This window comes from Myotis daubentonii, chromosome 2 (assembly GCF_963259705.1).
Source record: "Myotis daubentonii chromosome 2, mMyoDau2.1, whole genome shotgun sequence".
Lineage (NCBI taxonomy): Eukaryota > Metazoa > Chordata > Mammalia > Chiroptera > Vespertilionidae > Myotis > Myotis daubentonii.
In genome coordinates, this window is record NC_081841.1 from 15,865,573 (window position 1) to 15,881,259 (window position 15,687).

Genomic DNA, 15,687 nt, shown 5'->3' on the forward strand with positions numbered 1-15,687 from the left:
AACCCATTAATTATTTATTTCAAAGACAAACCATAATCAAAGTAAATAACAATAGTGATAGAGTAATATCTTAAGACAATGATGACGACAGTCAAGCATTAAACTTTCACTTCTTAAAAAAGGGCATTAGCTAACATACTTGAAAAGCATTCAAGTGTACTATACAATAGTACAGTAAGGAGAGATGCTTAATTTAGTTGTAGCATATAATTCTCTAAAATCTATAAAACAGTCATACTAAGGGAAAAACTTTTTTTTCTATTATTTTTTACACTTTTAGGCCCATAAAAATCTACTGACTCTTCACAGTTCTTTAACCTTAAGGGGAAGTAATCTGGCATTTCTTATTAAAATGAAAACCAGGTATAGCCTTTGACCCAGTAAGTCCCCCTTTGGAAATATTTCTTATAAAACTTGCAAAGATACAAGCATATAGATGTTTATTTAGCTTTATTGTAGTGGGGGAGAGAACATAAAACAGCCTAAATATCCAACATAGGAAAATGGTTGGAATAACTTGTGGTCTATACATACTAAGATATATTATGTGGCAATTAAAATGATCTATACCATAGTAACCAAGAAGGAGGTTGATGATATACCCCCCAAAGTGATAAAAGTTCCACAGCCAAGTGTACAGTAGGATCCAATTTTTCTTTTTAAAAAAGACCTCTATAAACATTCGCACATATTTTATGAGAGAAAAGAATGGAAGAATACACATACACCAAACTGCCAATATCAGTTTCCTCAGCAATAGGGGTGGAGGGCTGAGATAATACAATAGTCTAACTTCATCACTTTATTTAGCTTTTTAACATAGTATATATTACTTTGTATTTTGAAAGGTAAGACCAATAAATTATTACCATATACGTGTATATGCATGTGTATATATATGTACATATACATGTATGTGTGTATATATATATATATATATATAGAGAGAGAGAGAGAGAGAGAGAGAGACAGAGACAGAGAGGACAAATACATAAGCACATACACAAACAGCATGCTAAATCCTCCACATGTCAAAAAAAAAAGGTAAATCTACTTCTGAGAGACTGAAATGTTTAAAGAAATAAAAATGAAATAAAATCAATAGTTACGGAGACTAGAGAGGAAGAAAGAGAATCTAATTATATACTGTTCAATGTCTCTTAAGGCAGAAGGGAAATACATTTAAATAGTTTAAAACCTTAAGGTAGAAGGCATTCCTAGCCTGGCACTGTGACTGGCACATGTCAACCATTGGTGACAGACTGTGTCCCTGTCCCTTTGCAATGTGACTTGCAGGCCCTACCCCAAGAGACAGAGTCTATTTCCTCGCCCCCTGAATCTTGCCTGGCCTCATGACTTGCTTGACCAATAACATGCAATGGAAATGATCCTGTGACTGCCAGAGCTAGGTTAAGGGGCTTCGTAGTTTCTGCTTTTGCTCTCTTGGAAAGGTTCTGCCGTTAAGAAAAGAAGCCTAGTCTAGCTTATTGGAGAGCAAGAGGCTGTGAGGACAACCTAGACCAACAAGTCCCAGTCAACGGCCAGACACTTGATTGAGGCCATTAAGCCCATCCAGCCCAGGATCCTATTCTAGGCTCTCTTCTCCACCAACTTAACATTCAACCCTTTAGTACTTTCAACCTCTCCTGTGACTTAAACTAAAAACCATATGTTGAATGTTAAGTCAGTAATTCACCTCTGAAGTCACCAGATCCATACATCCAAATGTCTTTTGGACACCATCATTTGGATGGTCACAGGTATATCAAACTTAATCAGCCCAAAACAAAACCAACCCATGCTCTTCTTCCTACAAATCTATCTTGATGAATAATATCCTCAACCATCTAGTTGTTGAAACCAAAAAACTTCCATTCCCTTCCTCCCTGGATATCCAGCAGGTCACAAGCCCTATTGATCCGACTTATTTAATATCTCTGGAATCCTTCCCTTCTCTGCATTTGACTGCTACTACCATAATCATTTCTTACTTAGGTAACTACCAAATCCTCACAACTAGTTACCCTGACTCCAGCCCTACTTTTTCCTCCACACTAAAGCCAGAGAGATCTAAAGCTTAAGCCTTATCAACCTCATCATGTCACTCACTCCCCTAACTTACAATCCTAGAATTCCCATAGCTTCAGGATAAAATCTAAACTTAGCTTGCCATATGAAGCCCTTTATGATTCTTGACTCTCTCACCAGGTTCTCCTTTCCCCCATTCCAGTCACCATCAACACACACACACACACACACGTACACGCACACAACCTACATACAATGATAACCACAATGAACTGCTTCATAGTTTTCTGAATGCGACATACATTTTCTGGCTCTGTTCCTTTATACAGGCTTCTCCCTCAGCCTAGACAGCCTTTCCTGTCCTCTTTGCCAAGCCAAAATCTATACAAACAACAAGACTAAATTCAGGTATCGCTTTAATTACTTTATCTTTTTAAAACTTTTTTAAATTTATTTTTATTGATTTCAGAGAGGAAGGGAGAGGGAGAGAGCAAGAGAAACATCAATGATGAGCGAGAATAACTAATTGGCTGCCTCCTGCACACCCCACACTGGGGGTCTAGCTTGCAACCCAGACATGCGCCCTGACCAGGAATCAAACCATGACCTCCTGGTTCATAGGATGATGCTCAACCGCCGAGTCACACCAGCCAGGCTACTTTATCATTTTTTACACGCCACCCTTCAACCCCAAATAATTTAGGTTAGGCTCCCTTAACTGTGAGTTCCCCAAGCATTATGTGCTTACCTAGAGAACATCATTTAACACACTGAATTCATACATTGGAGACAAGGCATTCAAAGAGAGAGTGAGCAGAGTCCAACTACAGCCAAGTGATGAACAGTTAAGAACTGAGATCGAATTCCTAAGCTGAAAGCATGTTATACTGGATCTTAAAAAGCCTAGCAGAGAATTAATTACTTGATGCCAACAAAAAACAAGATTTTTTTGAGAGGTGTGACTGAGTTACAGCATGGCTGGAAGTAGAAAGTAATTATGTAGTCCTAGTGCCTTTTAATAAAAGGGGACACTAAGCCCCAGGAAAGTGACTTGCTCATAATTTCTTTAAAATTGTAGTTTCAGAATATGAATCTGCAACAGTGCTTGGAATACATGTGGGACAGGGAGAGGCCGGGATCACAGAAGCCACCTGAGTATCAAGTCAGTTGTCTAACACAGCATCACCCAATAGAACTTTCTGCAATGATGGAAATGTTTCATTTCTGCACTTGTCCAATAAGGTAGCAACTACCCACATATGACTACTGAGCATTTAAATTTTAAATTTAATTTAAATCTAATTTGCCATGCATGGCTATTGTATTAGGTCTAATGCATTTCATGTTCATAAAGGAATGGCTTGAAAAACAATCTACTTCTAAGAGGAGAGACTGAAAATTCACTACGAATAATTAGAGGACTGGTTCGTATAACATTCTCTTACCTCATCGTAGCTCGCAGTTCTGTCAATCCGGTGAATAATATCGATATTCACATTCCCCAATCGTTCAGCAAATGTTAGAAACTGCAAGGGAGCGAGGGAGCATATTTAAGATACACCATCATTTAACACTTATCAAGATAAGCCTACTCGGGAACTATCATTACATATAATGGTACCCTTCACACTTGCAATCTCAGACTTGTATTTTCCGTCAATCACAAAACTGCATAATGGAGTTTTGAAACTAAAAGTAGATTATCACTGATGAATCAAAAGTGTAAAAACACACGGAAAGACACAGAGCCTTAAACAAATGCACTGCGATGCTATACAAAGGTAATAGGTCTATGAATATATTTGCATAAGTTCTGTCAGTTATGTCATTTCAAATAAAATTCCCATGCCAGGTTGTGGTGGACCTAGGTGAAAGCTGGCGATGTGGCCTTGTTAGATCTACTGTGAGTTTTCACAGGTACCCGGCTAGGTGGTTGCAATAACCGTGTTTTTAAGCATAATATCAACCTAGGATGTACCATAATAAAGGAACTCTCAGGGGACAGAGGAAGTGGGGTAGCAGCCATTGGCTGGAAATCACTCAGAGTCTCCCACTGGCCCGCCCCCTACTTTGGCCTTTTAAAGATAAAACAGCAAAGGAGAACAGCTCCTAAGGCAGTGGTTCTCAACCTTCCTAATGCCGCGACCCTTTAATACAGATCCTCATGTTGTGGTGACCCCCAACCATAAAATCATTTTCGTTGCTACTTCATAACTGTAATTTTGCTACTGTTATGCATCGTCATGTAAGTACCGGATATGCAGGATGTATTTTCATTGTTACAAATTGAACACAATTAAAGCATAGTGATGAATCACAAATACAATGTGTAATTATATACGTGTTTTCCGATGGTCTTAGGCGACCCCTGTGAAAGGGTCGTTGGACCCCCAAAGGGGTCTCGACCCACAGGTTGAGGACCTAAGGAATTCGCCTGTCAGAGTGAGTTTAACTCCGGCGGAAGGGGATCCCCAAGCACTCCCCGGACCCCACAAACCGCGGGCGAAATTAGCTGCCAGACGTCTTTCTCCGCCCCATGTTTACTACACGGGGAGAGCCCCCCTCTTTCGCTGGAGCCTCCGGGCAAGTGACTCCGGCGAGGCCCAGAACCCTGCGGCCCCCGGATCCCGCTCAGGACCAACTCCACGCTGGGATTCCAGCGGCCCCGGCCCCTCGCTCACCCGGTGTGTGTTCTCCGTCTTGTGGGAAACGGGCTTTGGCTTCATGGCGGCGGGGCGGCGGCGGCCCACGAGGGCCCGGGGAAAGGTCGGAGGGATGCAACAGAAGGGAACGAGGGGAAACTCGGTGACACACTTGCGCTCTCGGATCACCAGGTGTCCAAACTCTTTCTCACGTGCGACCGGCGCGCCTGGGCGCCGCCATGTTGGAAACGGGGAGGAGCCTGGGAGGGTCACGTGGGCGGAAGGAAGGGACGGAGCAGGCGCAGCCTCGCGGGAGCCGGGGAGGGGGAGGCGCCGGCTGGTGGGTAGGTCGGTGGAGTTCTTTTTACTCCTTTTAGTAAAGGTCTATAAGGAAAATGTGTATTTTTATTAAAAAAGCAACCGTGTATAACATTATCAGCTCACACTCACCACCGCTTAGTATGTATCCTGCACCCTGCGAAGTTCTTCACGCTCATAATGTCACAGGAAAGAGCGAATCAGGAACCTTTGTCTAGAAATACGTGGTAAAGATGTAGTCAAGGTTCCCAGGGTTTGCAAACAGAAAATACAGCTAGGCAAAACCCAGAGTATTCTGAAAAAGGAAAGAAAAGCTGGAGGTTCTTATAGTTTAAATTGTATTCTTGAGAAGGATCAGTCCTGCATCCTTAGCCTCTGGATTGATGCAAGATGATACACCTGTGGTGACCCCTGGTCTGGATCTGTGTCCATTCTTTCCTGAATCTCTCAGCGGGGTAATCAGAGGGTTATCCGAGGTCTCTGGTATATGCAGGCATTGACACAGCCTTTCCCCCTTTCTCCAACTACTTGATTTTCGCAATGTAGCAGCTTCACTATAGTGACTCCATTTTATTTCTTCGCTCAGTTCCTCAAGCACTGTGAATGCTGCATGAATATAAATGAGGTACCTATTTTTAAGCCCCTTTGGCATATGAAGAAAGGAAGGTAAGTGCAGTCTTGCAGAGGTCGCTCAGCTCCTAAGTCTGATATTCCTTTTTTTGTTGTTGTTAAATTTATCTTTATTGTTGAGAGTATTACAGACGTCCCTCTCTTTTTCTCCCACGGACCCTTTCATCCCTGTACCTCTTCGCCGAGGCCTTCATCATACTATTGTCTGTGTCCAGGGGCTCTGCATATCTGCATATAAGTTCCCTGGTTAATCATTCCCTAAAGTTTGATATTCTTGACTTGGAGGTTTTTAAAGACTTTAGCATCCATCATCTCTGATCCTGTGGCAGCCATGTGAGGTAAGCAGGGTAGATGTAATTTCCTATGATGAACAATCAGCAGTGGCCAGGAAGGTGATACTCTACCAAGAAGTGAAAAATAGAAATTTTAAATTAAAAAAAAAACTTATGATTTCATGCACAGCCATTAACATTTTGGTGTTTTCCCCGTCACTCTAATATCATGTTGTTAAACATAATTGTACAAACAGTTGTGTGTGAATACTGTATATATATTTTTTCACTGATTCATTGGAATATTTTTTGAGAGTCTACTATGGCCATGCATTGTTCTATGAGCTGAACAACACAAACAATAGGAATATTAATAATAATAATTCTGTTTGGAAATATTTAGTCTGAGGTGCTTACATCTTAGATAGCTAAGGAGTGATGTTAAGTAGACAATTGAAAACATCTCTCCTTACAGCTCACTGTAGAGGTCAGGGCTGAAGGTGTGTATTAAATATCTTACATGCACTTTTACTGAAAGTTTGACATACTTAAAGCCATGGAACTGGAGGAGATCATTTAGGGAGAAAGTGATAAAAAGGAGGATGAAGAAGAGAAGACCCAAGTTTAACCCTGGAGTGCTCCAACAATTAGCAGTGGCCAGGAAGGTGATAGTCCACCAAGAAGTCACCAGAACCCCAACGCCCAGGAATATCTTTGTCACAAAAGCTGTGCAGTCACAGTGTTATAAGCATTCATCATTTTATAGACTAGGGAAGCTCAGAGAAATGAAATGACTCATGTGAGATGACAGTAAATGAACAGCAGAACTGGGAGCTAGAATTCAGGTGTCCTCACCCCCAGTTTAATAACTTTTCTATTACAATCAACTTTATTCACGCTAGGTACAAAAGATGGTGGAGAATATTTCAAATCCCAGCACAGTCCCAAAGGCTTTTGAACTGGGTTTGGCTGGGGAATGTATTATTTTATGTCAGCGGCAGGTTTTCTTTCCTAATGATTCCTTGCGCAAAACAGCGTAGGATGAAACACTGCCCTGATTGCACATTAATCAGATCATCTGGATGAAGATAATTCATATTAACAAGGCCTTTTATTTATAAAGGACTTGGAGGTTTTCAAAGACTTCAGCATCCATCATCTCTGATTCTGTGGCAGCCTTGTGAGGTAAGCGGAGTAGATATAATTTCCGTCATATTATAGCTGAAGAAGTAAAATAACCCCAGAGACAGCAAGTGACTTATCAAGGTCATGTATCTTTAATTGCCGGTGTCAGGCTTTTTATTCCACATTGAAAGGAATTGTTGCCACATGCATTTTCCCAGATGACTAATAGCTTACACTTTGTAGCTGTGACTACATACCAGATAATATTCCAAGTGCTTTGCATATAATGACTCATTTACTCTTCTGATAAAGTAAATTCTATGATCCCCATTTACTGATGGGAAAACTGAGGCACAGAGAGACTAATTAACTTGCTCAAAGTCACATAGTCTCAGAAAGCAGTCAGAGCTGGAACCCAGACATAGGCAGTCTGTATCCAGAATCTGTGCTCATAGCCACCGCACTATGCTACCTCCAGTTAGGACATGGAAACAATTTTATGATTCAGGTAGCTCATAAGCACACTTCAAAGAGTCTTTGAGATTAAGTTCAGACACCTATTGCTCTTAGACTGTCATAAGCCCTGTCATGTGTATGGCCACTAGATCTTATTATCTACTTATGTGATAGAGTGATGTGATCAAAATTTTATTTTTAGACTATTCACCTGGGCAGGGTGGAAGAAGCCTTGTGCATAACAATAGCTACTTTGGCATCAATGTTGGAAAGTGTTTACAGGGAGGAGTGAACTGACTTCTGCAGAAAAACAATGCTCAGTCATCACTCTCTTTTAAAAAAACAATTTCATTAGTAATGCTGAGGAGTATAGAAGACATCTATTCCCCATTCTTTCAGTTGCAGTATTTCGATTTTCCTTTAGGAAATCCCCTCCTTATTTAGTCTTAGTTGATGTGGTTTCAGTACTAACCCATCCATCCCCTATCTCCAGGGTTGCATGCATGATCCTGGCCCAGGTCCCATGTATCCCCCTGAAAAAAAACCAAATGGTTGGTCAAGGACAGGTGTGTGACCCTGGTCAGTCTAATGAAAGTTGTCCCTAGGACTTTTACTTGAACTATTGAAAAACAGACATTCTCTTCCACTTAATAACTAATACGATGGAGTATAAGCTGGAGGCTACTGGTGGCCATCTTGCCCCATGAGAGTATTTGCATGAGAATGACTCAAAGACAGGCAAGAGTAGAACCAAGTGATGGAGAGAATTAGGTTCCTAATGACAAATTTGGGGCATCTAGATCTAGCTGTGCCTAGCCTTGGACTTTGCAATAACATAAGCCAAAAAATTCCCTTGTGTGTTTAAGCAAATCTCAGTCAGATTTCTGTTGCTTGCAACCTAGATCAATTTTCCTGATTAATAAATTGTTCTGCTTCATACAGGTCTAAAACCTGCTATGCCTGAAAGCTAAACTGTATCCATTATCTAATGCCACAGTAAAGCTGCATGGAAAAAAAGCCACATTGGTGTCCAACAAGTCTGTGGTTGGTTCTGCTCTTCTGGGTTAGCCTTGGCTGATCTTCCTTCTTTTTTAATTAGTCACTCTTAACTCTCTTTTACTCAGGATGTGCTCATTTTGGTGATTCTGCTCTTCCGGGTTAGCCTTGGCTGATCTTCCTTCTTTTTTATTAGTCACTTTTAACTCTCTTTTACTCAGGATGTGCTCATTTTGCCAACCTAGCAAATCATAAATGCCAAAGTGAGAGCCAAAATGCTATTTAGTTTCTCTTGTTTTCATTTCAATGCATAAGCACTTAGCTATGAAGTTGTTGAAGTTAGAAATTTATTTTTCACCTACTTCACAAACATTTATTTACCCAACTGTTAGGAAAGAAAAATAACAACAAAGATATTGTTGTTACCTAAACAGTGTTGCTTCAGATATCTGGGAGTGGTGGCATGGTGTAATAAATGGGGAGTCCAATTTTAAAATTAATTTGTATTTTTTAATGGCCAAATCCTGTAATGAATCGGATGCAAACGCATGAATGATTACATTTTACAACTGGAAGGACCCCGAAGGGCCCTGGCTTATCTTGACTGGGCTTATTCAAGCATCTGTGGTCTGCTGACCACTGGTTGGGGACTGGCTGATCTAACATGGCCTTAACTTGAATGACTTGGCTACATGTCTGTTATATGAGGTCTCTCATCATCCCAAAGGCACGCCTGGGTTTTTCTCATGGCAAGGGAGAGCCTGGAAGAGTGAAAGGCTTAGGCTCAGAACTGTCACAAGTCACACCACCACTTTTACTGTATACTATTGGGCAAAGCAAGTCACAGGAACAGCCCATATTCCTTTCAGTTCGAGCCTCCAGAAAGATGGCTTTGGTGCAGGGACCTGAGGGGAATGCGGTGAGCTGAAAGTGAGCAAAAACAAGCTAAAGAGATGTCTGAAAGTTGAGAAGAAAGTAGCAGAGGAGGCAGCCAAGCAGAAGGAGCTCAGGGAGAAACAACTAAGCCAGGGCAATGCTGCTGCCACCAACCACACCACTGACAAGGATGTGGGTGCCAAAGAGGAGAGCCTAAACTCAAACCAATACTACAAGATCTGCAGCCAAGCAGTCCATCAGCTGAAGGCCAATGGGAAAGACCCATACTCACACAAGTTCCATATAGGTGTCTCAGTCATTCACTTCATCCAAGAATACAGTCACCTGTAGCCTGGGAACCACCTGAGTGACATTACCGTAAAGGTGGCAGTCCTTTTTCTAGATAGGATCCATGGGCCAAAAGAGCTTACAAGGGGAAGCTCATCTTCTAAGACCTTTGAGAAGAGGGGGTCAAGTTGCAAGTCATGGCCAATTCCAAGAATTATAAATCAGAAGAATCAACACACTGCTTCGGGGAGACATAATTGAAGTTCAGGGGAATTCTGGGTAAACCAAGAAAGGTGAGCTCTGATTCCTATGAAATCACAGTGCTGTATCCTTGCTTACATATGTTACCTCATTTTCACTTTGGCCTTAAAGACAAGGAAACACGGTATCATCAAAGATACTTGAAATTGATCCTGAATGACGTTGTGAGGCAGAAATGTATCGTCCACTAAGATCATCACATATATAAGAAGTTTCTTGGATGAGTTGAGATTCCTAGAGGTTGAAACCCTCATGATGAACATCATCCCAGGGGGAGCTGTGACCAAGCCTTTTAGCACCAACCACAATGAGCTGGACCTGAGCTTATGTATGAGAATTGCTCCAGAACTCTGCCACAAGATGCTGGTGGTTGGTGGCACTGACCGGGTTTGTAAAATTGGACACCAGTTCCAGAATGAAGGAACTGATTTGACTCACAATCCTGAGTTCACCACCTGTGAGTTCTCCATGGCCTCTGCAGATTATCATGACCTCAAGGAAATCATGGAGAAGATGATTTCGGGGATGGTAAAGCACATTACAGATGGTTACAAGGTTACCCACCATCCAGATGGCCTGGAGGGCCAAGCCTATGTTGTTGACTTCACCCCACCCTTCCAGAAAAAAGCAGCATGGTAGAAGAGCTTGAGGAAGCCTTGGGGGTGAAGCTGCCAGAAACTATCCTCTTTGAAACTGAAGAAATTTGCAAAATTCCTGACGATATCTGTGTGGCGAAAGCTGTTGAATGCCCTCCACCTCGGACCACAGCCAGGATCCTTTCTAAGCTTGTTGAGGAGTTCCTGGAAGTGGCATGCATCAATCCTACATTCATCTATGATCACCTACAGATAATGAACCCTTTTGTAAAATGGAACCGCCCTAAAGAGGGTCTGACAGAGGGAGAGAAAAAAAAAAGCTTTGAGCTTTTTGTCATGAGGAAGGAAATATGCAATGCCTCCACTGAACTGAATGACTCCATGAGGCAAGTGGCAGCTTTTTGAAGACTGATAGTAATTCACCAAAACCCATTTCCAATAGTTCAGCTTTGTCATTTCTAAATCAAGGATAACAATAGCACCCTCTTCACAGGGATATTGTAAGGATTAAATGCGTTAGTGCTATAAAGACTTAAAAACAGTGCCTGCTACACGGTCAGCATCCCATCGAAGTTCTCTGTTGCTGTTGTAATTATTATCATCCTCCTCCTTAGAGACTCAGCTAAAATGTTACTTCTTAGGTCCTGGCCAGGTAGTTGGTTAGAGCATTGTCTGGATACACCAAGGGTGTGGGTTTGATCCCCGGTCAGGGCACATACAGAAATCAACCAATGGATGCATAAATAAGTGGAACAAAAAATCAAAAAATCTCTCTCTCTCTCTCTCTTTTTTTTTTTTTTTTAAAGAAGTTACTTCCTATGTGAGGTCTTTCTTCTCCCTTTTCCCTTCTGTCCCTTTCCCTGCCAGAGTTATATTGTATTATAACTGTTTTATGATTGGTCCCTCATCTACATCCTCTTGAGGACAAGGATTGTGTTTAGTTATTTTTATATCTCAAGTACCTAGCATAGTCCCTAGATAGTATAGGCACTCACTAAATATTTATTGAAGGGGGGAAAAGGAAGTGATGGAGGAAGGAAGGAAAACCATATAAGGGACAACATCTTGTCAAGGGTAGATTCATGAAAGGGCAGCCTGGTGAACTGCAAGGCAGCTTTAGTAGTCACCATATCCCAGGTCCCAGAGGGTCACTTGATAATGAACTCCTACCAGCTCAGGGACCAAGGCTGTTTGTACACCCTTCATGCCCTGCCTGGGATGCCTCTTGTGCACATCCTATCCCCAGCTTTACGCCACCACTGCAGTACCAGCCACCAGTCCCTCTCTTCAGGTGCCCTGCATCTCGTTCTACTCGGGGGCTACTCTCATGCCACTTCTTTGGACACATGAAGAAATGTGCTTTGAGTCTCACACATGCAAACATGCAAGTGTGTGAGAATTGGCACCTCCTGGGGCAACTCAACCACTGAAAGATGGGAGCTGGTGCGTAAACATGTCTCTCTCCTGGCTGTTGGGCAGATGACTCTGATTGGGTGACCAACTTGTCTTAGTTTTCCCAGGACTTTCCTGGTTTTCACACTGAAAGTGCCACATTGCAGGAATCCCCTAATTCTGAAAGACATTCTATAAGATTCCTCCTGGGGTCCCAGTGGGGAAAGTCCCAATAGCTCAGTTTGATAACACACCTGTGTTGCTTTTCCTTGCTTTCCCAGGCTGTTCCCCAAAATAAACTACCTCTCTGTGAGCTGCTATCTGAGGCTCTGTTTTCTGTGGGGAATCTAGCCAGTCTTTGAGTTGGGCAGCCCTGAGCTTAGCTGAACAGGGCTGAGTGTTTATAGCTTCGGAAAACTGAACAAGGCAGAGGAAATGAGTCAGGGCCCCAAGCAGCCAAATTATCACTTTCCTGATGTTGTTACAAAATCTGGAAGATACGGTAGTGTTCAAGGATATCATCACAAAATGTTTACTGTACGGCTTAATTGCTTCAACAGCAAGGTGTTAGAAAGGATTATAGACAGTCAGAAGACTTAAGTTTTAGTCCACTGTTAGTATTTAAAATTTTATAGGGCCTTTGTAATTTTTCTTTCCTTGGGCCTCAGTTGCCTATCTGTAAAATGAGGAGGTTTGACATGTGCTATTGGCTGTTGTAGTTACTTAGAGGGTGAGGGGTGCAGATGGCAGAGGCTTGAGGCAGGGGCGGGTGGGGAGGGAGTCATAGGTACGGCGACTAGGAAAAGAAGGGGACTGAGGGTTCATGTCTGCATCAGTAATTGAGTACATGTTGCGAAAAGATGTTATAATGGGTCAAGGTGGGCCACGCAGAACTCCTAACTCGTTTCCCTAACATTCCTGAGACTTTATAATTCATCTCAAGTCCTTTTTCCACAGTGCAACAAGATTTCAGGGCCAAGAATATTTGCCTCTGAGTTTTAAGAACGATCTTCATAAATATCAAAGATCTTGAAGTCATGACCACCAAGGCCAAGTCCAACATGCAGCGAATGGTGTGCTGGAGCAGCTGTTCCTGCTTGTAAGAGCTTGCTTGCTCAGTGTTCAGGACATTTGCAAGCCAATCACTGGTCATTTGAAACACACATCTTATCAATATGGGAAATTGACAGCATAGAAATTGGCAAATGCTACAAAACAGGCCTCCCTCTGCCCTGCATGCTAGTTACCAGCACATCGCTGCATTCAGCTTTGAACAGTGATATTTCCTTATCCAGGGCTGGGCAAAATTAAATATGTGTATCTTAAAAATAAATTTTTTTCTTCCTTACTTTTTGGTTTGTAGCTGTAAAGAGCAAAGTCATCAAAACCTGTCTTTCTCTCTCCCTCAACGGTGGCTTTTCTTACAGAGTCTGTGAATCTGAAAGGTGCACATTCCTACAGAGGTCCTGGCAAGACTCCACATGCCCAAGCCCTGCAGTTTCTGACAGGGGCTGGGCCCTGCCAGGAAACTCTCAGAGCCACATCAAGATGTCACACTGCTCTTTCAAGGGAGTTTGTCCTCGTGAATTGCCTATTTGGGGGCTTTGGGAATTTTTTTAAAGGATTTTGGGAGCTCGGTTAGAATCCTTGCTCTGCCACTGGTAGCTCTGTGACCGAGCAAGTTTCTTAACCTAGTTGAACTTTCTTATATGTAGACTGGATAATACATACTTGAGAGGGTTTATGGGTTTACCATGAAGCTAAGGACTTTAGGCATCAGGATACCATCATTGCGGGGGGAGGGGGGGGTTGCTTGGACGTGTATTTTTAATTTTGTAATTAAGAGACTCCATCCCAAAGTGTAGTCTTCCCAGCCTCATACAACTTGGATCGGCTCCTGCTTGTGGGAATGAATCATATAACATGTGTAAAGCATTTAGCCCAACGTCTTGTCCATTCTAAGAGCTCCATAAATAGTCCTTGTTGTCATACAGGTACTTTCCCTCCATCACCACACATCCCACATAATTTTGCTCACTCCCTAAATGTCAGGACTCATTCATGTTTTGGTCAGAGTTTGGTTCTCTTCCACCTATAACACTGACTCCTTGCCAATAATTCTTCACTTGCCACTTTGCCAAACTGATTCCATGAGATAACAGCATGCAGTGTCCTACGGTGTCCATTTTAATCATGGGAAAACAAAGTTTGGCAATTAAGTTCTTCACAGAAGTGATGTGACAGCAGGGAGAGATCATAAATAACTTGCCCAAAGCTCCTTGGTGTGATGGGAATCAAAGTTATATTAATACTTAACAAAGCAGTCGACAGGACAAGGAAACAAAAGACAAGTGAGGCAACGTTGTGATGTGCCAGTTGTTAACATAAGAGGCCAATTGTCAGTGGACCATGGTGTAGAGATGCTTCCCTTAAGAGCATGTGTATTTCAGAATTATCAAGAGGCTCTAAGTCACCCTAATAATGGGCTTTTGCCTCAAGCAGAAAGAATGTAAGCCACAGTTAGTCTTAGAAGACTCAGGACTTTGCACTGAAGTTGTAACAAGAATCAGAGACATTGTCTTTACTTGGTGAGTGAGCCTGACCTGGTGCTCCTTCCCTGAGCTATAAAAAAGGAATTTGGCTCAGATGCAACTGAGGTGCAGCCATTATTAACAGCTTATTTATTGTATACAGGCGCCATGAGTGGTGATGAGTAAAACCAGGTCTCTGCACTTTCTATAAACTGTCCAGTCAAGTTGAGAGGGTGGCCTTGTAGATCAGATGAATCTGGTTTAATCATGGCTCTGTCTTGTACTGGGTCTATGATTTACATTATTCATGGAACCCCCTTGAACCTCAGGTTTCCGTATCTGTAAGATGGAAACAGTATCAGTAACCTTGCAGTATTGCTGAAACATAGCAAATACTTCATAGTTAATTTTCTTACTCCTTTCTGAAAGCATAAACTCTAAGTGCAAGTTTGGTATTCTCAGAAACTGTGTATGCAGCTTTTCTGAATCTTGTATTATTTTAGTAGTTGAATCATTTTATTACAAAATTCTTATTACAAAAGCATACCTTTTTGTAGCATAAGAATTAAAATATTTAGATAAGCAAAAAGAAAAAAAATTATTCATAATTTCCATATATACTTGTAATTCCTGTCAACATCCTTAAGTGTATCCTTCCAGAACATCTTTATGCCTATAAATACTTACTAAACTATAGTTATAGAATGCATATTATTTTATAACCTGCTTTTAAAAAATACAATAGATCATTATTATAGGAAACCCTTGGGAAAATCTTTCATGACAAGGCCTGGTAACAATTTTTCCTTGTCATGAGAAGCAATTGAGATTAACGTACTATCACAATTGTCTATTGTTATTAAGTAAATTATACCTGAATTTCGGTGCCCTTGTCCCAGAAAAAGGCCACTTGTTTGCTTTAAGGAAAGAAAACAAGTAACATCTACACACCTCCCTCTTGAAGTCCCTTTGTTTAGAAACCATACTTGTTTTCTTTCAACAGTTGTATGTAAAAATAGAAAATTATCCCTTTGTATTCAAAACAAGCTAAAAATAGATTTGTGGTTGGATATTGTCTTAGTTTGGGCTGTATAACAAAACTAGAGGCCTGATGCACGAAATTCGCCCCAGCTTCGTCTGGAAGGTAGTTCGGCTGTCTGGTCTAATTAGCATATTATGCTTTTATTATTGTAGACTAGAGGCCCAGTGCACAAAAATTTGTGCACTCAGGGGGGACGGGGGGTCCCTCAGCCCGGCCTGTGCCCTCTTGCAGTCT

At 41.7% G+C, this 15,687-nt stretch overlaps 1 protein-coding gene and 1 pseudogene across 1 annotated transcript in view; one reads left to right on the top strand and one right to left on the bottom strand.

Moving 5' to 3' along the window:
- The window catches only part of UTP20 (UTP20 small subunit processome component), an 84,538-nt gene extending 79,617 nt beyond the window's left edge, over positions 1 to 4,921 (bottom strand). Inside the window, exons 1-2 of the mRNA XM_059681864.1 lie at positions 4,710 to 4,921; positions 3,474 to 3,554 (exon numbers count right to left, since the gene is read on the bottom strand). Coding sequence (XP_059537847.1) covers positions 3,474 to 3,554; positions 4,710 to 4,754 — 126 coding nt within the window. The 5' untranslated portion in view covers positions 4,755 to 4,921. The remainder of the gene's footprint in view (positions 1 to 3,473; positions 3,555 to 4,709) is intronic.
- Positions 4,922 to 7,480: 2,559 nt separating this feature from the next.
- On the top strand, positions 7,481 to 10,893 carry LOC132225955 (lysine--tRNA ligase-like; annotated as a pseudogene).
- The last annotated feature ends 4,794 nt before the right edge of the window (positions 10,894 to 15,687 follow it).